The 24,310-nt window shown below is 48.6% G+C and overlaps 1 protein-coding gene across 1 annotated transcript; it reads right to left on the bottom strand.

Annotated features, from left to right (window-relative positions):
• Nucleotides 1-4,261: 4,261 nt before the first annotated feature.
• Nucleotides 4,262-24,079, bottom strand: MRPS34 (mitochondrial ribosomal protein S34). Its single transcript, XM_073636666.1, has 4 exons — nt 23,829-24,079; nt 19,025-19,228; nt 9,942-9,984; nt 4,262-5,257 (listed from the first exon to the last, which is right to left on the bottom strand). Exons 1-4 carry the CDS (start codon nt 23,940-23,942, stop codon nt 4,965-4,967), a joined length of 654 nt encoding a protein of 217 aa, XP_073492767.1. The 5' UTR covers nt 23,943-24,079; the 3' UTR covers nt 4,262-4,964.
• Between the last annotated feature and the right edge of the window lie 231 nt (nt 24,080-24,310).

The following is a 24,310-nucleotide window of genomic DNA, read 5'->3' as shown; positions in this document are numbered from 1 at the left end:
GAAAGAGGCACCACGCAAATTAAGAAAGTATTTTCCTAACCTGAAAAAAGACCCTGAAACCTTTCCTTTTATTGAAGAGCTAGAAGAGCTAATAAAGGATGAGTGGCAGAAACCAGATAAAAAAACCAGTCTGAACAACAGGATAGCAAAACTCTACCCATTAAGGGAACCAATGGTGAACCCTCTAATTTCAGCTCCTGTAGTAGATTCCTCACTAATGCGTTTGGCGCGACATGTAACTCTCCCGATCGAGGATGCCGTTACCTTTAGGGATGTAATGGATCGTAAAATAGACCTCGATCTTAAGAAAGCCTATTCAGCAGCAGGAGGAGCATGCAGACCAGCGATCACTCTGGCAGCGGTCGGCAGAGCGATTACCTTTTGGGCAGCCAACATTGAGAAATTGTTGCTAGAGGCAGCGGATCAGGAAAAAATCATATCAGCTATGCAAGAACTTAGCCTAGCAGGAGACTTCGTGGCTGAAGCGGCCGTGGATATCATAAGATCTTCAGCAAGGGCGATGTTGGCTTCAGTAATGTCAAGGAGAGCACTCTGGTTAAAACCATGGGTCGCAGATGCGACTTCTAAGTCGACCTGGTGTAGGATTCCCTACGACGGCACCAACTTATTCGGCCCTAAACTAGACACAGCGATTTCAAAAGTTACTGGAGGAAAGTCTGGCCTCATCCCTTCCGATAGAAGGCCCAAACAAAGAAATCCACCGTTTAGACGCCAGTTGCCAGAAAGATACCGAGAGGCAAGATCTTACAAACCAGGAAGGGAATTCAAGCGAAATTGGCGAAATCCCCAGTCGTCCTTTGTGAGGGTGCAAAAACCTAAAGTCCCCAATTCAGGAGAGCAGCAGAAGTCATTTTGATGGCGTGCACGCCCAGCCCGCGATAGTAGGAGCGAGGTTGAGGCGGTTTACTCAGACTTGGGAAAATCAAATAGGAGATGCCTGGGCGATTTTCACCATCCAGGAGGGTCACAGATGGTCATTCAAACACAAACCTCCAAAAGACCACTTCAGACTGACCAGAACACCATCTTCTCTACCAAAACGAAAGATTCTGACCAGTTATATTCAAGAACTATCGCAGAAACAAGCAATCATAGAGGTTCCTCAGGAACAGAGAGGTTTAGGATTCTACTCTCCGCTTTTTTTAGTAGCAAAAAAGACGGGAGATTTGAGGCCAGTGCTAGACTTGAAAGACCTAAACGAAACAATTTCAGTCGAATCCTTCAAAATGGAGAGCCTCCAGTCCATATTACTAGCAATAGGGACAAAGGACTGGATGCTCTCGGTCGATTTGTCCGACGCCTATCTACATATTCCGGTGCACCAAACCTTTCAGAAATACCTACGCTTTGCAATAGGTCATCAGCATTTCCAGTTCCAAAGCCTTCCATTTGGCATATCGACGGCTCCCAGGACCTTTACAAAGGTCTTACTCCCGATCATAGCTCTCCTAAGAGAAAAAGGTCTAAGGGTATTGCACTATCTCGACGACATCATCCTCCTGGCCGACAGCCAACAAGTTGCCCTCCAACATCGAGCAGTTCTAATTTCTACACTTCAACAGTTCGGTTGGGTAATAAATTGGGGAAAGAGCAGTCTGGTTCCAACGCAAAGAATGGTCTTCTTAGGCGCAGAATTGGACACCAGTTCCAATACGGTCGGATTGCCTCAAGAGAAGATAGGCCCATTGATTCACAAAATAAAGAACCTTTTGGCGGCAGAACATCTTCCTGCCAGAATGTGTCTGAGCATCCTGGGCTCCATGTCCTCGACCTTCCTAATGATCCAGTGGTCCCAGTGGAACTCAAGGGTCTTTCAAAACGCATTCCTGTCTCAATGGGACGGGTCCTCAATGAAGCAGAGAATAATCATCAGCCAAGCAGTAAAGAGATCGGCATGGTGGTGGACACGGGTCAGCAACCTATCATGCTGTCGTCCCATAGTTCCTCCACTACCAGAAGTGGTCACGACGGATGCCAGTCTTCAGGGATGGGGAGCACACTACCAACATCACGGAGCACAGGGACGTTGGTCTTTCCGCCCACACGGCATAGTCTCCAATGTCCTGGAACTCAGAGCCGCCTGGCAGGCTATTCTAGCATTCGGACCATACCTAGAAGGGAAAAGTGTTCTCTTACGTATAGACAATACAGTAGCGGTAAATTACATCCACAGACAAGGAGGTACCAGGAGCAAGACGCTCATGGAGGAAGTGCGTCCCATACTCGAGTGGGCTCAGATCTACCTGACGGATCTGAAGGCGATTTATGTTCCGGGTATACAAAACCAACTAGCGGACGACCTGAGCAGGAAGTTTGTATCGAACAACGAGTGGTCTCTCAGTTCCCAAGCCTTTGCTCTCATCACCCACAAATGGGGGATGCCCGACATAGATCTAGCAGCAACCCCAGAGAACAACAAGTGTATTCAATTCTTAGCGAGGAACAATTATCCGACAGCAGCAGGGATCGATTGCCTTCACCACCCATGGGAATTCCACCTGGGATACATTTTTCCTCCAATTCCCCTAATAGCCAGATTTCTGGCCAGGCTGAGGAACTCGACATCCACGGTCATAGCAGTACTGCCCTTCTGGCCAAGGAGGCCTTGGTTCGCGACTATGTTACAATTGAACACAGAAGAGCCGCTTCCGCTCCCGTTGAGTCCGGAGTTACTCTCTCAGGGTCGATTCCTGCACCCGGCACCAGAACGCTTACACCTAACGGCATGGAGGTTGAAAGGGAAAGGCTGCTGGATAAGGGATGCTCACTCAGAGTAGTGGCCACACTGCAACAGGCCAGAAAAAGATCAACAAATGGCACGTACAGCAGGATCTGGGAAAGATTTACCGCATTTGCCCAGCAACATTCTTGGGATCCGTTATCTCCTTCAGTCTATAATATCCTGGAATTCTTGCAGCTAGGCCTGGAAAAGGGCCTGGGTGCGAGCACTCTTAAAGTACAAGTCTCGGCACTGTCCGCAATGATGGGAACTAGATGGGCCCTAGACCCGCTCATAGTTCAGTTCTTGAAGGCATGCATGAAGATAAGGCCGCCCAGAAAACCAGTCTTTCCAACCTGGAATTTGTCCACCGTGTTAGAAGCTCTATCAAAAAAACCATTTCTTCCCCTGCAATCAGTATCCTTATGGGATCTGACGCTCAAATTATCATTTCTGATCGCAATAACGTCTGCCAAACGAGTCTCGGAGATGCACGCTCTATTAATTAAAGAACCACATCTAGTTCTCTACCCGGATAGAGTTGTCCTCAGACCATCAGAACGATTTATACCCAAAGTGACGTCTACCTTCCACTTTAACTCGGAAATCAATCTTCCAGTTTTTCTCTCTAATGAAGGGCATCCACACCCCCTAGATGTCAAGTCTACCATTGTTGCCTACCTTGAAGCTACTGAACCATTCAGAAAGGTCGAAAACCTCCTAGTCATTCCACATGGCCCTAGAAAAGGGCAAGCAGCTTCCCCTAGAACAATAGCGACCTGGTTGATTAAAATCATTAAGAGGACGTACAGTATACAATCGCTTCCAATTCCGGATGGTCTAAAAGCCCACTCGACCAGAGCAGTGGCCACCTCCTGGGCAGCGTACTGCAGAGTGTCAGCGGAAACTATTTGCAAGGCAGCAACTTGGTCTTCTAAAAACACGTTCATGTCACACTACAAAATAGATCCGGCTCAATTAACCACTGTTGAGTTCGGAAGATCAATCATTCAATCTAACTCCTCTATACCTTGTACCTGAGTAAATAAAATGCTCTAAAAGCACCCACCCATGTAGCGAGTTATTTCCCATTGTGTGTGCTGCCATGATGCGTCAGGAAAACGGAAAATTGTATACTTACCTTCCGTAATTTTCCTTTCCTGACGCATCCCATGGCAGCACACGGAATCCCACCCTTCTAAGGTGATAGTTACTAAGAATGCAGCGGTGGGCTCCTCTTCAAAACTTATAGCTAACCAGTCCTATCAGGTTGTGGAGGCGGAGTCACAACCCATTGTGTGTGCTGCCATGGGATGCGTCAGGAAAGGAAAATTACGGAAGGTAAGTATACAATTTTCCGTTTTCTGAACATATTTGTTTTGGTTTCTTTGTATGTATGGATTGCATGGGTGGTTACCGACATGTGATGAAAATTTCATGTCAATAGCACCTTATAGAAAAATAGTGATGTGTTCAATACTTATTTTGCTAGATAGGTAGGCAATTATAAGTAGCATATAATGGTGTGATTATATATAAAGCTTTATTACAGCTCAGTTAACATCAACAGAAAGGAAAAACAAACACAGCTACACCTGGGGGTTATTTACTAAAGGCAAATCCACTTTGCACTGCAAGTGCACTTGGAAGTGCAGTTGCTATAGATCTGAGGGGGACATACACAGCAAATAAAAAACAGCATTTTAGCCTGCACATGATTGGGTGATAAAATCAGCAGAGCTTCCCCTCATTCAGATCTTCCCTTCAGATCTAAAGCGACTGCACTTCCAAGTGCAAAGTGGATTTGCCTTTCGTAAATAACCCCCATGGTGTCATTAGGTAAAAATTATGATTTTCAGCCATGGAAAAAAAAAAAAAAAAGTGTTGTGCAGTCTTCTCTCAGCAAGGTCGAACAGAAAACAACCCTCAACTAAGAGCAGAGCCTATAACCCCAATAACCATTGCACTACTCAAAGTCAAAACCACTTAACAGTGCATTTCTCCAAATAGAATGATATTAATCATGTTGGTTTTGGTGTGGTTAAGTGTGAGACATGGAGGGGTGTTTACAGCTCTAAATTTAATGAGCGTTTCTTTTTTTTCCTGTGCAGGGATACTATACACATACACCATGGCACTTCGTTGCCACACTGGCTTGCAGGCCACATTGCGCTGACAACTAGAGGAATCTGTTTCTAGGAAGTAGTAGAGGTCCATGCCCTCATCATACAGGTGTCCCTGTCTTGGCTCTCCTCACTTTAAGCTCGTTTTTGAGCTCCTGATCAGATTCACGTAATCTCCCAATGTCCAGCATGGGTTCTGTTAAAGGCTTTCCTTCTTTCTGCAACTGAGCCAGAATCATTGCCCTCAGGAGTGGCGGGTACTGCACATAGCGGATGAGTTCTGGCTCCGGCACTGGGATAAATTTCTTGAAGGTCTCTTCTTCATGCCGTGGTATAAGACGCCAGTCATGGTACATGACTTTGCTGATCTCCTGCTCTTCAGACACTGTTTTACCTGGGTGAATAAAGAAGATGAACAACAATCAGATCACCAGGTCACTCTTCTTCAAATAGGCTCCAATTATGATCCTGGGTAAGAAATACACTATACGACCAAAGCCATAAGGACTCCACTGCAAATAATTGACTTTGTGTGTTTTTAGTGAAGGGTATTGTTAATACTATGGGGGGGACACAGACCCCATGGTGTATGCTCAATAATTATTCTAAAATGGGATGTTCAATAAGCCCATACAGGTGTGATGGTCAGGTGTCCACAAATTGTTAACTATACTAATGTTCTTCCCTCTTTCTTAAGGTGGAAATTCACTCTCTCAATCAACATGGATTATTTCTAATCCTTATGCTGATAGCGTTAGTAGATAGAAAAGTAGATCGTATTTACCTGTTTTAAATTTTTTTTTTCCTTTAGATACTTTCTGGTTTCTGTGTCTAGGCAAATGATGTGATACAGTGGAGAAAATAATGATTTAATCCCCTGCAGATTTTGTAAGTTTGCCCACTTACAAAGAAATGAAGGGTCCATAATTTTTATCATAGGTGTATTTTAAATGATAGACACAGAATAATAACCAAAAATCCAGAAAAAAAAACACATGATACAAATCTTATAAATTAAGTTGCAGCTCAGTGAGTAAAATAAAAATTTGGTCGCCAAGCAAAATATGATTTAGTACTTGATAGAGAAATCCTTGTTGCCAATCACAGAGGTAAAACATTACTTGTATTTGGTTACCAGGCTTGCACACATCTCAGAAGGGATTTTGGTCCACTCTTCTTTACAGATCTCCTCTAAATCCTTAAGGTTTCTTGGCTGTCCCTTGACAACTTGAAGTTTCAGCTCCCTCCATACATTTTCTATAGGATTAAGGTCTGGAGACTAAACCACTCCATGACCTTAATGTGCTTCTTCTTGAGCCACTCCTTTGTTGCCTTGGCAGTAGGTTTTGGGTCATTGTCATACCGGAAGACCCATCTATGACCCATTTTCAGTGTTCTGGCTGAGGGAAGAAAGTTCTCATCCAATATATTTACAATACATGGCCCCATAATGCAGCAAAGTCGGCCTGTACCTTTCACAGAGAAACAAAGCATAATGTTTCCACCTCCGTGCTTGACTGTAGGGATGGTGTTCTCAGGGTCATAGTCAGCATTTTTTCTTCTTCCAAATACGGCAAGTCGAGTTAATGCCAAAAAGCTCAATTTAGGTCTCGCCTGACCACAACACTTTCTCCCAATCCTTCTCTGAATCATTCAGATGTTCAATGGTAAACTTCAGACAGGTCTGTACATGTACCTTCTTAAAAAGGGGGACCTTTGTGGGTGCTGCAGGATTTCAATCCATGGCGGCGTATTGTGTTACCAATGATTTGTTTGGGGACTGTGGTCCCAACTGCCTTGAGATCATTCACAAGCTCATCCCGTGAGCTGAGCCCTCACTTTTCTAATGATCATTCTTACCCCATGAGGTGAAATCTTGCATGGAGCTCCAGACAAAGGGCGACTGATGGTTATTTTGTATTTCTTCCATCTGCGAATAATCTCTCCAATAACTGTCTCCTTCTCACTAAGCTGCTTACTGAGGGTCGTGTAGCCCATTCCAGTTTTGTGCAGGTCTACAATCTTGTCCCTGAGGTCCTTTGACAGCTCTTTGGTCTTGAATGGAAGAAAGATTCTGTGGACAGGTGTCTTTTATACACACAAGTTGTCATTAGGTGCAGCTTAAAATTGACAGGACTAATCTGTGTACCACATGAGCACATACTGTAGCCAATCTGTGGGAGCCAGAATTGTTGTTAGGGGATCAAATACTTAATTTACTCACTGAACTGCAACTCAAATTTATAACATTTGTGCCGTGTTTTTTTCCTGGATTTTTGGTTGATATTCTCTCTCTATCAGTTAACCACTTGCCGATCGCTGCACATAGATTTATGTCAGCAGAATAGCACGGGAAGGCAAAAGGGCATACCTGTAAGTCCCCTTGAATTTGCCTCCTGCGGGAGCGTGCCCACAGGTTTCGCAAACTCGATGTTCGCCGGTGGCCCACGATTGCGGTGAGGAGAAGCAGAACGGGGAGATGCCTATGTAAACAAGACATTTCCCTGTTCTGCCTAGCAACATGACAGGGATCCACTGCTCCCTGTCATCAGTGTCCGATCTGTCTGTCATAATGTTGCAGTACCGATATTTAAAAAAAAAAAAAAAAAGCCATAAATCTAGCCCCTATTTTGTAGACGCTATAACTTTTGCGCAAACCAATCAATATACACTTATTGAGATTGATTTTTTTTAATCAAAAATATGTAGAAAAATACATATTGGCCTAAACTGTGGAAGAAATTAGTTTTTTTTATATATTTTTTGGGGATATTTATTATAGCAAAAAGTTAAAAAATATTGCTTTTTTTTTTTCAAAATTGACGCTATTTTTTTGTTTATAGCGCAAAAAATAAAAACCGCAGAGGTGATCAAATACCACCAAAAGAAAGCTCTATTTGTGGGAAAAACAGGACCTCAATTTTGTTTGGGTACAATGTCGCACGACCGCACAATTGTCAGCTCAAGCGACGCAGTGCCGAATCGCAAAAAATGCTCTGGTCAGGAAGGGGGTAAATCCTTCCGTGGGCAAACTTACAATATCTGCAGGGGATCAAATTGCCACTGTACATCCCAGAATTCTTCAGGAAACAAGGGAGGGCTCTCAGCTCAGCCCATGCCGTGCCTGAGCTAAGGGCAGATGGGTTCCGGGAAGTAAATGCTACATGAATCATTTGACCTTACTCAAGATGGATGCTGCCAGAAATGCCAGGAGGTGTTTTTCAAAATGATTTCTCAACTAAATAAAGTATGGAGACATGAATGAATGAGTTTGCTTTGAATATTAAAAATAAATGATATAGTATTTTTGGTTTGTGGTGCTCAGATGCAGTGCAGTTCCACTTTAAATAGCTTAGTTCATCAAATTATAACTTGATCATTAGATAAAATAAAACATATTGTATACATAGGATCACAATTTCAGTAAACCCCCAAACCCAGAATTGGGTTTTAGAAGGGGACATAGAAGGTGATCTCTTTATTGAACTCCCCAGACAAATCCAGGTGAAAAGAAGTAATTTCTACACTTTTTAACAAGCTATTCAATGCAAAGCCTACAAAGAATTAAAATGAAACGATGTCTAGGTGTAATAATTTATACTGGAAATGGGGAAATGGAATGCGTTTGGGCAGGGATTTTATTATCATTTCATAACCACCACTTTCAGATGATGTCTTTTGAAAGCTGCACTGGGTTCTTAAGACTTGTCAGCAAAAGTTATTTTCTTCAATAAAGTCATCAGCAGACAACAGGCTCTATGAAAACTGAACTCTACAACAAAATGCATCCCTGAGATCCCTTTACATTCACATACTCTCTGGATTTGCTGAAGACGAGCTGGAAGGGATCATCCTAGTGCATCTATGCTCTTCCTTTTAAGCAAACTTCCACACACTTCTGTCTATAGAAAATATGATTTTGGGGCTGTAGACAATGAATCATCCAGGAATTTTTGAAACAAACTTTATTAGGCAAGTTTCCTTTGTAATAATTTCTTTGCACTGGAACACCAGCAGTGATGGCCATTAACCACTTCTGGACTGCCCCACGCAGATACACTGTGGCAGGGCAGCCCTCCTGCACGAAACCACGCAATTTTGTCCACAGGGTGAGGGGTGCGTGCACGCCGCCAGCGGCCCGCTCCTGCTGTGATTGGACACAGTGGGAGCCAATCAGCGGGTCAGGCAGACGTCATGTCCGACCAGGCCCCGCCGATCGTTCTCAGGAGAGGCAGAATGGCGGTCTGCCTATGTAAACAAGGCAGACCACCAATCATTCTGCCAGAGGGGAAAATGGAGAGCTTGTGTTTCTGCTAAGCAGAAACACAGATCTCCGTTTTCCCCTAGTCAAAGCAAATCCCCACAGTTAGAAAGCACCCTCTAGGGACACATTTAACTCTTTGATTGCCCCTGATGTTAACCCCTTCCCCGTCAGTGTCATTTGTATAGTGAGACTGCATTTTTTATAGCACTGATCAATGTATTGGTGTCACTAGTCCCCAAAAAGTATCAATTAGTGTCAGATTTGTCCGCTGAAATGTCGCAGTTGGACTAAAAATCACCAATTGCCGCTATTACTAGTTAAAAAAAAAAAAAAATTCCATAAATATATCCCACAGTTTGTAGACGCTATAACTTTTGCGCAAACCAATCAATATACTCTTATTGGGATTTTTTTTACCAAAAATATGTAGCAGAATATATATTAGCCTAAATTAATGAATAAATTAGATTTTTTACATTTTGTATTGGGTATGATTTAAAGCATAAAGTAAAAAATATTGTTTTTTTTTTTTCAAAATTGTTGTTTTTTTTGGTTAATAGCGCAAAAAATATAGAAACCACAGAGGTGATCAAATACCACCAAAAGAAAGCTCTATTTTATGTGGGTACAATGTCGCACGACTGCACAATTGTCAGTTAAAGCAACGCAGTGCCGCATCGCAAAAATGGCATGGTCATGAAGGGGGTAAAACCTCCTGGAGCTGAAGTGGTTAAATTGTCTATAGTATTTTTTCCATCTGTCTCCTGTTTTTTTTTTTTTTTTTCGTAATGATGTTTTATTTAGCAGGACTTACCTCGATATGTTAAATAACCCCAAGCTTGCCCATGGTCCATGCTCTGTAAGACATAAATAAAAGTTAAAATTATATGTAAATTAAAGCAGAACTATAGGCAAATTTTTTTCCTGCATTTTGGATAGAGCAAGGGAGGGTTATAACCCGTCAGTTTTTTAAAATTTTTTTTTGCCATCTGTGTCCCATTGGGGAGATTTCCCTTCACTTCCTGTCCCACAGCAAAACGGGAAGGGAGCGGAAATCCCTGAAAATTAAGGGACTCTCTTGAGGCCCCCATTGGATGAAGATTCCCCCTTTATTACTTTTCTGGGGACAACCAAAAATTTGGGATTTTCTTTTACGTTTACTTTCAATGATAACTTTAAAAGTGGAGTTCCACCCAAAAGTGGAACTTCCGCTTGTTGTACTCCTCCCCCCCTCCGGTGCCACATTTGGCACCTTTCGGGGGGTGGGGTGGGGTGGGGTGGGGCGGGGGGACAGGATACCTGTCTTTCACAGGTATCCTGTTCCTACCTCCGGGAGCCTCAGCCGTGGGTATTGACGTCACGGCTCCTCCTCCTTCCCTGGCCGCCGGGCTAGGAAACAAGAGCGGAGCCTCGCACATGTGCAGTAGGGTTCCCAGCATGAATCCGTAAGGCTTCACTGCCAGGTTCCCTTACTCGCAATGGAGGCGCCATGCCCCCCACAGCTGATGGAAACATCAACTGCGGTGCCGACATCGCTGGACTCCAGGACATGTAAGTGTCCAATTATTAAAAGTCAGCAGCTGCAGTATTTAAAGCTGCTGGCTTTTAATTTTGCAGCGATGGGTGGACCTCCACTGTAAACAGGACCAATAGAGAGGGTGAATCTCCCTAATGAGGGCACAGACCGCAATAAAAACGGACAGGTATTCAAAGTCCTCTCCACTCTATCTGAAACTAAAAAAAAAAAAAAAAAAAAAAAAAAAAAGTTTTGCATTTAGTTATACTTTAAGATTAGAGGTCGACCGATATATCGGCCGATATTTGGGGTTTTTTACTCAATCGGCATCGGCCGATTGTGCTGATAAAAAAAAGCCGATATAGCTTCAGCGCGACTTGCAAAAGACTTCTGTAAGGCTCGATTCACACAGGGGCAACACGACTTCAACGCGACTTTGCAACGCGACTTGTGGATCCGACTTTGCCCTGCGACATGTGTCCGACTTTCAATGAACGGGGATCCGACTTGGATCCCCGCCACTGTGTTTGGTATGAATCTTTAGGGGGAACTCTGCGCCAAATTTTAAATAAAAAACCGGCATGGGTTCCCCCTCCAGGAGCATACCAGGCCCTTGGGTCTGGTATGGACCTTGAGGGGAACCCCCTACGCCGAAAAAACGGCGTGGGGGGTCCCCCCCAATCCATACCAGACCCTTATCCGAGCACGCAGCCCGGCCGGACAGGAATGGGAGTGGGGACGAGCGAGCGCCCCCCCCCCCCCCTCCTGAACCGTACCAGGCCGCATGCCCTCAACATGGGGGGTTGGTGCCTTGGGGGAGGGGGCTCGTTGCGGCCCCCCCCCAAAGCACCTTGTCCCCATGTTGATGAGGACAAGGGCCTCTTCCCGACAACCCTGGCCGTTGGTTGTCGGGGTCAGCGGGCGGAGGGCTTATCAGAATCCGGGAGCCCCCTTTAATAAGAGGGGGCCCCCAGATCCCGGCCCCCCACCCTATGTGAATGAGTATGGGTTACATCGTACCCCTACCCATTCACCTAAGGAAAAAGTGTCAATTAAAAAAAAAAACACTACATAGATTTTTAAAGTATTTTATTAGACAGCTCCGGGGGTCTTCTTCCGACTTCGGGGGTCTCTCCGGTTCTTCTCCACGCTCTCCGGATCTTCCTCCGGGCTCCTCCGCTCTCTTCTGCCGCTCTTTTGCTAAAGCGGAGGAGCCCGGTCTTCCGTCTTCTGCCCTCTCCTCTTCTTCTGATGTTGACACGACGCTCTCTCCGGCTAGAATGCTCTCTGTGCGCTCCGCTCTGACTTGTATAGGCGGTGACCCCGCCCCCTTATGCCGTCACAGTCCCTGGGCATGCTGGGACTATGACTGCATAAGGCGGCGTGGTCATTGGGTGATGACCACGCCCCCTAAAACGTCACAGTCCCAGCATGCCCAGGGACTGTGACGGCATAAGTGGGCGTGGTCACCACCTATATAAGTCAGAGCGGAGCGCTCAGAGTGCATTCCAGCCCCAGAGAGCGTCGTGTCAACATCAGGAGAAGAGGGCAGAAGGCAGAAGATTGAAGACCGGGCTCCTTCGCTATAGCAAAAGAGCGGCAAAAGAGCAGAAAATAGCGGAGGAGCCCGGCAGAAGATCCGGAGAGACCCCCGAAGTCGGAAGAAGACCCCCGGAGCTGTCTAATAAAATACTTTAAAAATCTATGTAGTGTTTTTTTTTTTAAATTGACACTTTTTCCCTAGGTGAATGGGTAGGGGTACGATGTACCCCATACTCATTCACATAGGGTGGGGGGCCGGGATCTGGGGGCCCCCTTATTAAAGGGGGCTCCCGGATTCTGATAAGCCCTCCGCCCGCAGACCCCGACAACCAAGGCCAGGGTTGTCGGGAAGAGGCCCTTGTCCTCATCAACATGGGGACAAGGTGCTTTGGGGGGGGGGGGGCCCGCAGCGCGCCCCCCTTCCCCAAGGCACCGACCCCCTCATGTTGAGGGCATGCGGCCTGGTACGGTTCAGGATGGGGGGGGGCGCTGGCTTGTCCCCCACCCCCATTCCTGTCCGGCCGGGCTGCGTGCTCGGATAAGGGTCTGGTATGGATTGGGGGACCCCCCACGCCGCCCCTTCGGCGTAGGGGGTTCCACTCAAGGTCCATACCGGACCCAAGGGCCTGGTATGCCCTTGGAGGGGGAACCCATGCCGGATTTTTATTTAAAATTTGGCGCGGAGTTCCCCCTCAAGATCATCTGAGCACAAGTCGCATGCCGAAGTCGGATCATGCGAGACGGCGATCCGACTTTGATCCGACTTCAATGATAGTCAATAGGCTGAAGTCGGATCAAAGTCGGATCAAAGTAGTACAGGGAGTACGCTCTGAAGTCGGAGCGACTTCAGTAGTGTCTATTAAGACGCTCCCATTCACTTAAATGTGAATCTCTTTCTGGGGCGACTTGAGGGCGTACAAGTCGGATCCCAAGTCGTCCCAGTGTGAACCGACCCTGAGGCTCGGTTCACACTGGGGCGACTTGGGATCCGACTTGTACGCCCTCAAGTCGCCCCAGAAAGAGATTCACATTTAAGTGAATGGGAGCGTCTTAATAGACACTACTGAGGTCGCTCCGACTTCAGAGCGTACTCCCTGTACTACTTTGATCCGACTTTGATCCGACTTCAGCCTATTGACTATCATTGAAGTCGGATCGCCGTCTCGCATGATCCGACTTCGGCATGCGACTTGTGCTCAGATGATCTTGAGGGGGAACTCCGCGCCAAATTTTAAATGAAAATCCGGCATGGGTTCCCCCTCCAGGGGCATACCAGGCCCTTGGGTCTGGTATGGACCTTGAGGGAAACCCCCTACGCCGAAAAAACGGCGTGGGGGGTCCTCCCCAATCCATACCAGACCCTTATCCGAGCACGCAGCCCTGCCGGACAGGAATGGGGGTGGGGACGAGCGAGCGCCCCCCCCCCCCTCCTGAACCGTACCAGGCCGCATGCCCTCAACATGGGGAGGTTGGTGCCTTGGGGGAGGGGGCGTGCGGCCCCCCCACCCCAAAGCACCTTGTCCCCATGTTGATGAGGACAAGGGCCTCTTCCCGACAACCCTGGCCGTTGGTTGTCGGGGTCTGCGGGCGGAGGGCTTATCGGAATCCGGGAGCCCCCTTTAATAAGGGGGCCCCCAGATCCCGGCCCCCCCACCCTATGTGAATGAGTATGGGGTACATCGTACCCCTACCCATTCACCTAGGGAAAAAGTGTCAATTTAAAAAAAAAACACTACATAGATTTTTAAAGTATTTTATTAGACAGCTCCGGGGGTCTTCTTCCGACTTCGGGGGTCTTCTCCGCGCTCTCCGGGTCTTCTGCCGGGCTGCTCCGCTATTTTCTGCTCTTTTGCTATAGCGGAGGAGCCCGGTCTGCTGCCTTCTTCTCTTCGGGGTTCTCTCCGGTTCTTCTCCGCGCTCTCCGGGTCTTCTGCCGGGCTCCTCCGCTCTCTTCTGCCGCTCTTTTGCTAAAGCGGAGGAGCCCGGTCTTCCGTCTTCTGCCCTCTTTTCTCCTGATGTTGACACGACGCTCTCTGGGGCTGGAATGCACTCTGAGCGCTCCGCTCTGACTTATATAGGTGGTGACCACGCCCCCTTATGCCGTCACAGTCCCTGGGCATGCTGGGACTGTGACGTTTTAGGGGCGTGGTCATCGCCCAATGACCACGCCCCTAAAACGTCACAGTCCCAGCATGCCCAGGGACTGTGACAGCATAAGGGGGCGGGGTCACCGCCTATATAAGTCAGAGCAGAGCGCACAGAGAGCATTCTAGCCGGAGAGAGCGTCGTGTCAACATCAGAAGAAAAGAGGGCAGAAGACGGAAGACCGGGCTCCTCCGCTTTAGCAAAAGAGCGGCAAAAGAGAGCGGAGGAGCCCGGCAGAAGACCCGGAGAGCGCGGAGAAGAACCGGAGAGACCCCCGAAGTCGGAAGAAGACCCCGGAGCTGTCTAATAAAATACTTTAAAAATCTATGTAGTGTTTTTTTTTTTAAATTGACACTTTTCCCTAGGTGAATGGGTAGGGGTACGATGTACCCCATACTCATTCACATAGGGTGGGGGGCCGGGATCTGGGGGCCCCCTTATTAAAGGGGGCTCCCGGATTCCGATAAGCCCCCGCCCGCAGACCCTGACAACCAACGGCCAGGGTTGTCGGGAAGAGGCCCTTGTCCTCATCAACATGGGGACAAGGTGCTTTGGGGTGGGGGGGCCGCAGCGCGCCCCCCTCCCCCAAGGCACCAACCCCCCCATGTTGAGGGCATGCGGCCTGGTACGGTTCAGGAGGGGGCGCTCGCTCGTCCCCACCCCCATTCCTGTCCGGCCGGGCTGCGTGCTCGGATAAGGGTCTGGTATGGATTGGGGAGGACCCCCCACGCCGTCTTTTCGGCGTAGGGGGGGTTCCCCTCAAGATCCATACCAGACCCAAGGGCCTGGTATGCTCCTGGGGGGGGAACCCATGCCGGATTTTTATTTAAAATTTGGCGCGGAGTTCCCCCTAAAGATTCATACCAAACACAGTGGCGGGGATCCAAGTCGGATCCCCGTTCATTGAAAGTCGGATCCACAAGTCGCGTTGAAGTCGTGTTGCCCCTGTGTGAATCGAGCCAAGTCAGTGTAATGCCCCGTACACACGATCTGAAAATCGTACGAAAAATGCCACATTCGAAACGATCGTACGATAATCGGATCGTTAGTACAGAGCTTTCGAGAGCCGATCAGGACAGTTCATCCGATATTATTCTATCGGACATGCACGGAAATTTTTTCCGTACGATGCCCGATCGTACGATTTTCGTTTAATCGGTACAGCTATCGTTCGAAAATGCAATACAAATGCATTGCAACACATGACATCGCTTCCGAATTTTTATTCTGTCGTACGGGAATTTTCGGGACTTTAGTAAACTCATCAGATTCGATGTGAGATTAGCAGGCAAACAAAAACAGACGATCATTCGTCCGATATTCGGATCGTGTGTATGGGGCTTAAGTTGCCTGTGTGAAGCGACTTCTCCCCTCTCTGGGCAGCCTGCCAAATCTGATAAAAAGAACCTGAAGGATACAATGTTTACACTTATGAATGAACTAAATTCCGTGTGGAGAAGTTCTCAGTTTAACCATTTAAAGACTAAATCTTTTCTGACATTTGTTGCTTACAAGTAAAAATCCTGTATTTTATGCTAGAAAATCACTTAGAACCCCCAAACATTATATATATATATTTTTTTAGCAGAGACTCTAGGGAATAAAATAGCGGTTGTTGCAATATTTTATGTCACACGGTATTTGCGCAGCGGTCTTTCAAATGCAATTTTTTAAAAAAAAAATACACTAATAAATTTAAAAAAAAACTAAGCAGTAAAGTCTTTTTTTTTTCATCCAGAAGTTTTGATTACCTGTTTTTGTGTATTTAATATTTAAGAGAGGTGTTTTTTTATATTTTTTTCTACATACAAGTGAACTGATTGGAGGTTTGTTTTGTTTAATAAATGTTTAAATGTAAAAAAATTTCTGTATCACTGAAGGTTGCTTTCACACTGGAGCGAGCATGCGTTGACGGTAAAACGCTGCTAGTTTTAGCGGCTCTTTACCATCATTTTAGCGGCGCTATTTGGCTGCTAGCAGGGCGCTTATAACCCAGCTAGCGGCCGAGGAAGGGGTTAAATGCGCCCCTGAAGCGCCGCTGCCGAAACGCTTTGCAGGCGCTTCGGCAGCGGTGCGCATTCATTTCAATGGGCAGGAGTGGTGGTATACACCGCTCCAAAGATGCTGCTTGCAGGACTTTAACATCCTGCCAGCACATCGCCTCAGTGTGAAAGCACTCGGGCTTTCACACTGAGACTGCAGGGGAGCCGTTTGACAGGCACTTTACAGGTGCTATTTTTAGCCCAAAAGCGCCTGAAAAACGCCCCAGTGTGAAAGGGGTCTAACTGTTAGATTTTATGAGATGAAGGTAAAAAAAAAAAATCGGCCTAATATATCGGCCCAAAAAAAATCGGCATCACATATCGGCCATCAGCCACCGCGATTTGTAAATATCGGCATCGGTCAGAGAAAAACCCATATCGGTCGACCTCTATTTAAGATTAATGAAAAAGAACACGGTTAACACAACCTAGTTCATTCCATATATCCATGCAAGTTGGCAAGCATAACCTTTCATCTTTAACCATTCTCCTTTGATCACCTGAGAGGCCTACTGAATTCTTCAATGGTATTCTAGAATTCTGCAGATGTCTTCAAGCATTGGAGTATATCAAATAAAGCATCCCTAAGGCCTCATGCACACTACAGCTTCAAAAAAACTTGAGTTTAGGAGCTTTTGACAAATTTTTTGCCAAATCTCCTAAACTCAACTCCATAAAAAGCTCAGGTGTCCATCCACACATAGGCTTTTACAAGAGTTTAGAAGCTGCTGTGGTTAGGGAAGGTTCAACTTCCCTCTCTTGAACGCGGAAGAATCGCATTCAGGATACAAATGTTTTGACTGCCAGCCGCAAAACATGGCAAAAATCACGCCGTGAATTTGCAGCATTTTGCGTTTTCACATGGCTGGCAGTCAACCTAGTCTGTGTGTACATGAGCCCAAAGGGCCCTTTCACACTGGGGTGGTTTGCAGGCGCTATTGCGCTAATAATAGCGCCTGCAAACCGACCTGAAACAGCCGCTGCTTTGTCTCCAGTGTGAGGCTGGATTCACACCTATGCATTTTTGGTGCTTTTTGCATTTTGCAGATTTGCACTACAGAACGTGTTCCATAGGAAACCATGTTAAATGGACTGTAGTGCAAATCTGCAAAATGCAAAAAGCACTAAAACTGCATAGGTGTGAATCCAGCCTGAAAGCCCCGAGGGCTTTCACACTGGAGCGGTGCGCTAGCAGGACGGGAAAAAAAAGTCCTGCTAGCAGCATCTTCAGAGCGGTGAAGGAGCGGAGTATATACTGCTCCTTCACCGCTCCTGCCCATTGAAATCAATGGGACAGTGCGGCTATACCGCCGGCAAAGCGCCTCTGCAGAGGTGCTTTGCGGTGGTTTTTAACCCTTTCTCGGACGCTAGCGGGGAGTGAAACCGCCCCGCTAGCGGCCGAATACCGACGGTAAAGCGCCGCTTACAATAGCGGGGCTTTACCGCCGACGCCGCCCCCGCCCCAGTGTGAAAGGGCCCCCTAGGCTTCTTGTATACTAGCAGCTCCTAAACTTGAGTTTAGGAACTTTTGGCGTTTTTTTTTTTTTTTTTTAACAAAGCTCCTAAACTCAACTCCATAAAAGCCTATAGGGGTCATTGTGAAGGATGTCATAGGACAGGGATGGCGAATCTTGGCACCCCAGATGTTTTGGAAGTACATTTCTCATGATGCTCATGCACTCTGCACTGTAGTCGAGCATCATGGGAAATGTAGTTCCAAAACATCGGGGCGTCAATCTGATATAGGCCGGGCGGGAAGGTGTTAAAACGCTGTTTTGTTTGTGTTTTTTATTTTTTTTTTTTTTTAGGAGAAAAACAGGTTATTATATGTCCTTTCCATTGGAAAGGACATACTCATCATAAATAGTTACTTGAAAAACCACCAGAACCACTATGCATGCTTCTTCTACGCTGGTAAGATGCCACATGGGTCTGCAAGTACTGGCACATTTTTTTTTGGGGGGGGGGGGGGGTTCCCTCTTCATTAGAGTGGACTCGAAATGCATCAGACCTTGCAGACCCATGTGGCATTTTCCCAGCATACAAAGAGCATGCATAGCAGTTCTGGTGGGCTTTCTAGTGGTTGTTTATAATAAGCAAGTCATTTCCATTGGTTTGTGAGTACAATAACCTATCTTCTCTTAATAAACTGTGTTTAAAGATAATGCACAAGGCCGGTGTGTCCTCTCTCGGTTTTTTATATATAGTCTTTTTGGACTACCCCGATATGAGGAGGGTGGCAAACCTTGCGGTAGACTCTGGAGGTGGGATGGACTGAACCAGGAGATTTTCAAGGTCAGTCCACCAATATTTGAGCACCATCCCTGATGATGCATAGCAGTGCATGCATTGTAGAATATCCCAAGGCCTCCTGGGAGCGTTCTTGCAGGTCCCCATTGCATTCCTGCAGCACCATATTATGCAGGATCCCATGTTGGCCTCTAGCCAGAAGAAAGGACCCCATAATGAAGAAGTAACAGGCAGGCAAGTCGGCTGTCCTGTCTACACCACTCTTATGTGCAGTATCCTTTAGAGTCTAAGCCCAAAATTTGGCTGTGTGTATGCTGATTCAATATACAGGTCTGTCGGCGTCACTCACTACTCTGCCATTTTTGCAGGATGAACATCCTGATCTTCTTGACTCCTCCTCACCTCAGCTGTGTAATCCACTTTGACCTTAGTAATAGTCCAGTAGCAAGGCTCATCAAAGTCCTCTAGCCAAGACTTCTTGGTCACCATCCTTCCGATCCCAAACGATCTCAGACCAGCGAGTAGAGAGAACAGCTGCTTCTCGTTCTTGATATCCTCCCAAGCAAGGACGGGCATCCGCTTACCTGTAAAAGGCCGGGTCAATTTCTAGAGAAAAGGAGACAATAGAAGGATATGTCATTATAACACACATGTGGTGGGAGGATGCAACCTTCCTTACATAGAGATGTCATACAGTGCCATAGATGTATAAAAGCAACTCTTTGATGGAGAGTGAGCTTACAATCGGTTTGGATTAGAGCTTCTTATTGTGGCCTATGTAGCATCAGTGATCCTGTTTAGCACAATTTACCAGCAACAGGAATGCTAGAGAGGTAATAAAAAAAAACGTTTATCCGTCTCTACTCTGCCACGCTCTTGCTGGTTAAAACTGCAATGCCACCCTGTTTTCTGGCCAGAGAGAGGAGGGGGGTGTGACGCCACCCTGTTCCAGCCAGGGAGGGAGGACATTGTAGAAAGTGGTGACTTTCTTTGGTGCCTCAGGACCATCATACAGCCCTGTATTAGAGAGGACAGAGGGGGAGACAGGACCACCATACAGCCCTGTATAGGAGAGAACAGAGGGGGTGACAGGACCATCATACAGCCCTGTATAGGAGAGGACAGAGGGGGTGACAGGACCATCATACAGCCCTGTATAGGAGAGGACAGAGGGGGTGACAGGACCATCATACAGCCCTGTATAGGAGAGAACAGAGGGGGTGACAGGACCATCATACAGCCCTGTATAGGAGAGGACAGAGGGGGTGACAGGACCATCATACAGCCCTGTTTAGGAGAGGACAGAGGGGGTGACAGGACCATCATACAGCCCTGTATAGGGGAGGACAGAGGGGGTGACAGGACCACCATACAGCCCTGTATAGGGGAGGACAGAGGGGGGGTGACAGGACCACCATACAGCCCTGTATAGGAGAGGACAGAGGGGGTAACAGGACCATCATACAGCCCTGTATAGGAGAGGACAGAGGGGGTGACAGGACCATCATACAGCCCTGTATAGGGGAGGACAGAGGGGGTGACAGGACCACCATACAGCCCTGTATAGGGGAGGACAGAGGGGGGGTGACAGGACCACCATACAGCCCTGTATAGGAGAGGACAGAGGGGGTAACAGGACCATCATACAGCCCTGTATAGGAGAGGACAGAGGGGGTGACAGGACAATCATATAGCCCTGTATAGGGGAGGACAGAGGGGGTGACAGGACCATCATACAGCTCTGTATAGGAGAAGACGGGGGGGGGTGACAGGACCACCATACAGCCCTGTATAGGGGAGGAAAGAGGGGGGTGACAGGACCACCATACAGCCCTGTATAGGAGAGGACAGAGGGGGGTGACAGGACCATCATACAGCCCTGTATAGGAGAGGACAGAGGAGTTGACAGGACCACCATACAGCCCTGTATAGGAGAGGACAGAGGAGTTGACAGGACCACCATACAGCCCTGTATAGGAGAGGACAGAGGGGGTGACAGGACCATCATACAGCCCTGTATAGGAGAGGACAGAGGGGGTGACAGGACCATCATACAGCCCTGTATAGGAGAGGACAGAGGGGGTGACAGGACCACCATACAGCTCTGTATAGGAGAGGACAGAGGGGGTGACAGGACCATCATACAGCCCTGTATAGGAGAGGACAGAGGGGGGTGACAGGACCACCATACAGCCCTGTATAGGGGAGTACAGAGGGGGGTGACAGGACCATCATACAGCCCTGTATAGGAGAGGACAGAGGGGGTGACAGGACCATTATACAGCCCTGTATAGGGGAGGACAGAGGAGGTGACAGGACCACCATACAGCCCTGTATAGGGGAGGACAGAGGGGGTGACAGGACCACCATACAGCCCTGTATAGGAGAGAACAGAGGGGGTGACAGGACCACCATACAGCCCTGTATAGGGGAGGACAGAGGGGGTGACAGGACCATCATACAGCCCTGTATAGGAGAGGACAGAGGGGGGTGACAGGACCACCATACAGGGGGGTGACAGGACCATCATACAGCCCTGTATAGGGGAGGACAGAGGGGGTGACAGGACCACCATACAGCCCTGTATAGGGGAGGACAGAGGGGGGTGACAGGACCACCATACAGCCCTGTATAGGAGAGGACAGAGGGGGGTGACAGGACCACCATACAGCCCTGTATAGGAGAGGACAGAGGGGGTGACAGGACCATCATACAGCCCTGTATAGGGGAGGACAGAGGGGGTGACAGGACCACCATACAGCCCTGTATAGGGGAGGACAGAGGGGGTGACAGGACCACCATACAGCCCTGTATAGGGGAGGACAGAGGGGGTGACAGGACCACCATACAGCCCTGTATAGGAGAGAACAGAGGGGGTGACAGGACCACCATACAGCCCTGTATAGGGGAGGACAGAGGGGGTGACAGGACCATCATACAGCCCTGTATAGGGGATTACAGAGGGGGTGACAGGACCACCATACAGGGGGGTGACAGGACCATCATACAGCCCTGTATAGGGGAGGACAGAGGGGGTGACAGGACCACCATACAGCCCTGTATAGGGGAGGACAGAGGGGGGTGACAGGATCACCATACAGCCCTGTATAGGAGAGGACAGAGGGGGTGACAGGACCATCATACAGCCCTGTATAGGGGAGGACAGAGGGGGTGACAGGACCACCATACAGCCCTGTATAGGGGAGGACAGAGGGGGGGTGACAGGACCACCATACAGCCCTGTATAGGGGAGGACAGAGGGGGTGTGACAGGACCACCATACAGCCCTGTATAGGAGAGGACAGAGGGGGTGACAGGACCATCATACAGCCCTGTATAGGAGAGGACAGAGGGGGTGACAGGACCATCATACAGCCCTGTATAGGAGAGGACAGAGGGGGTGACAGGACCACCATACAGCTCTGTATAGGAGAGGACAGAGGGGGTGACAGGACCATCATACAGCCCTGTATAGGAGAGGACAGAGGGGGGTGACAGGACCACCATACAGCCCTGTATAGGGGAGTACAGAGGGGGGTGACAGGACCATCATACAGCCCTGTATAGGAGAGGACAGAGGGGGTGACAGGACCATTATACAGCCCTGTATAGGGGAGGACAGAGGAGGTGACAGGACCACCATACAGCCCTGTATAGGGGAGGACAGAGGGGGTGACAGGACCACCATACAGCCCTGTATAGGAGAGAACAGAGGGGGTGACAGGACCACCATACAGCCCTGTATAGGGGAGGACAGAGGGGGTGACAGGACCATCATACAGCCCTGTATAGGGGATTACAGAGGGGGTGACAGGACCACCATACAGGGGGGTGACAGGACCATCATACAGCCCTGTATAGGGGAGGACAGAGGGGGTGACAGGACCACCATACAGCCCTGTATAGGGGAGGACAGAGGGGGTGACAGGACCACCATACAGCCCTGTATAGGGGAGGACAGAGGGGGGTGACAGGACCACCATACAGCCCTGTATAGGGGAGGACAGAGGGGGGTGACAGGACCACCATACAGCCCTGTATAGGAGAGGACAGAGGGGGGTGACAGGACCACCATACAGCCCTGTATAGGAGAGGACAGAGGGGGTGACAGGACCACCATACAGCCCTGTATAGGGGAGGACAGAGGGGGTGACAGGACCACCATACAGCCCTGTATAGGGGAGGACAGAGGGGGTGACAGGACCACCATACAGCCCTGTATAGGAGAGAACAGAGGGGGTGACAGGACCACCATACAGCCCTGTATAGGGGAGGACAGAGGGGGTGACAGGACCATCATACAGCCCTGTATAGGGGATTACAGAGGGGGTGACAGGACCACCATACAGGGGGGTGACAGGACCATCATACAGCCCTGTATAGGGGAGGACAGAGGGGGTGACAGGACCACCATACAGCCCCGTATAGGGGAGGACAGAGGGGGGTGACAGGACCACCATACAGCCCTGTATAGGGGAGGACAGAGAGGGGTGACAGGACCACCATACAGCCCTGTATAGGGGAGGACAGAGGGGGGGTGACAGGACCACCATACAGCCCTGTATAGGAGAGGACTGAGGGGGAGACAGGACCATCATACAGCCCTGTATAGGAGAGGACAGAGGGGGGGGTGACAGGACCACCATACAGCCCTGTATAGGAGAGGACAGAGGGGGGTGACAGGACCACCATACAGCCCTGTATAGGGGAGGACAGAGGGGGTGACAGGACCACCATACAGCCCTGTATAGGAGAGGACAGAGGGGCTGACACGACCACCATACAGCTCTGTATAGGAGAGGACAGAGGGGGTGACAGGACCATTATACAGCCCTGTATAGGGGAGGTCAGAGGGGGTGACAGGACCATTATACAGCCCTGTATAGGGGAGGTCAGAGGGGGTGACAGGACCACCATACAGCCCTGTATAGAGGAGGACAGAGGGGGTGACAGGACCACCATACAGCCCTGTATAGAGGAGGACAGAGGGGGTGACAGGACCACCATACAGGGGGGTGACAGGACCACCATACAGCCCTGTATAGGAGAGGACAGAGGGGGTGACAGGACCACCATACAGCCCTGTATAGGAGAGGACAGAGGGGGTGACAGGACCATCATACAGCCCTGTATAGGAGAGGACAGAGGGGGTGACAGGACCACCATACAGCCCTGTATAGGAGAGGACAGAGGGGGTGATAGTCACCTCATAGTCCATAGCATATCGCTGGGACTCTGTCGGTCGATTCTTCAGCGCCCGGTACGCCCGGATTTTTCGGGCCATCTCGGCAATGTTTCTCACTCTTTTCTCCCGCCCCATGATCCCGATCAATGCCCCTCACACCGACAATTCACACACGTGAGGGTGACCCCGGTATACTCAGGAATGTCGCGCTTTGCTGACGTCGGCGATCTGTCAAAATTGTCACATGGTCCGATCGTAAAGCAACATTACAGCTGCCAGATCATCCAATCGTCCACCTATAGTTTATTAGGACAACAACACCAAGTCTCCACCTTTTACCAAGACTTGTGCAAAAAGTTACGATTATCACATCAAGATCTTGAAAAGTCAGTTCATAAACTGAAAAGTGTGCCCATAACAAATATGGCTACCTCTGACTAAAATGCAATCAGTAGGCGCCACCTGGCTGTAGGATTAGATGTCAGCGGCGTCGGCGCCATTTT

Source organism: Aquarana catesbeiana, linkage group LG06, assembly GCF_042186555.1.
Source record: "Aquarana catesbeiana isolate 2022-GZ linkage group LG06, ASM4218655v1, whole genome shotgun sequence".
Lineage (NCBI taxonomy): Eukaryota > Metazoa > Chordata > Amphibia > Anura > Ranidae > Aquarana > Aquarana catesbeiana.
Note: the sequence above shows the minus strand (reverse complement) of the source record. Positions and strands in the feature narration are given on the sequence as shown.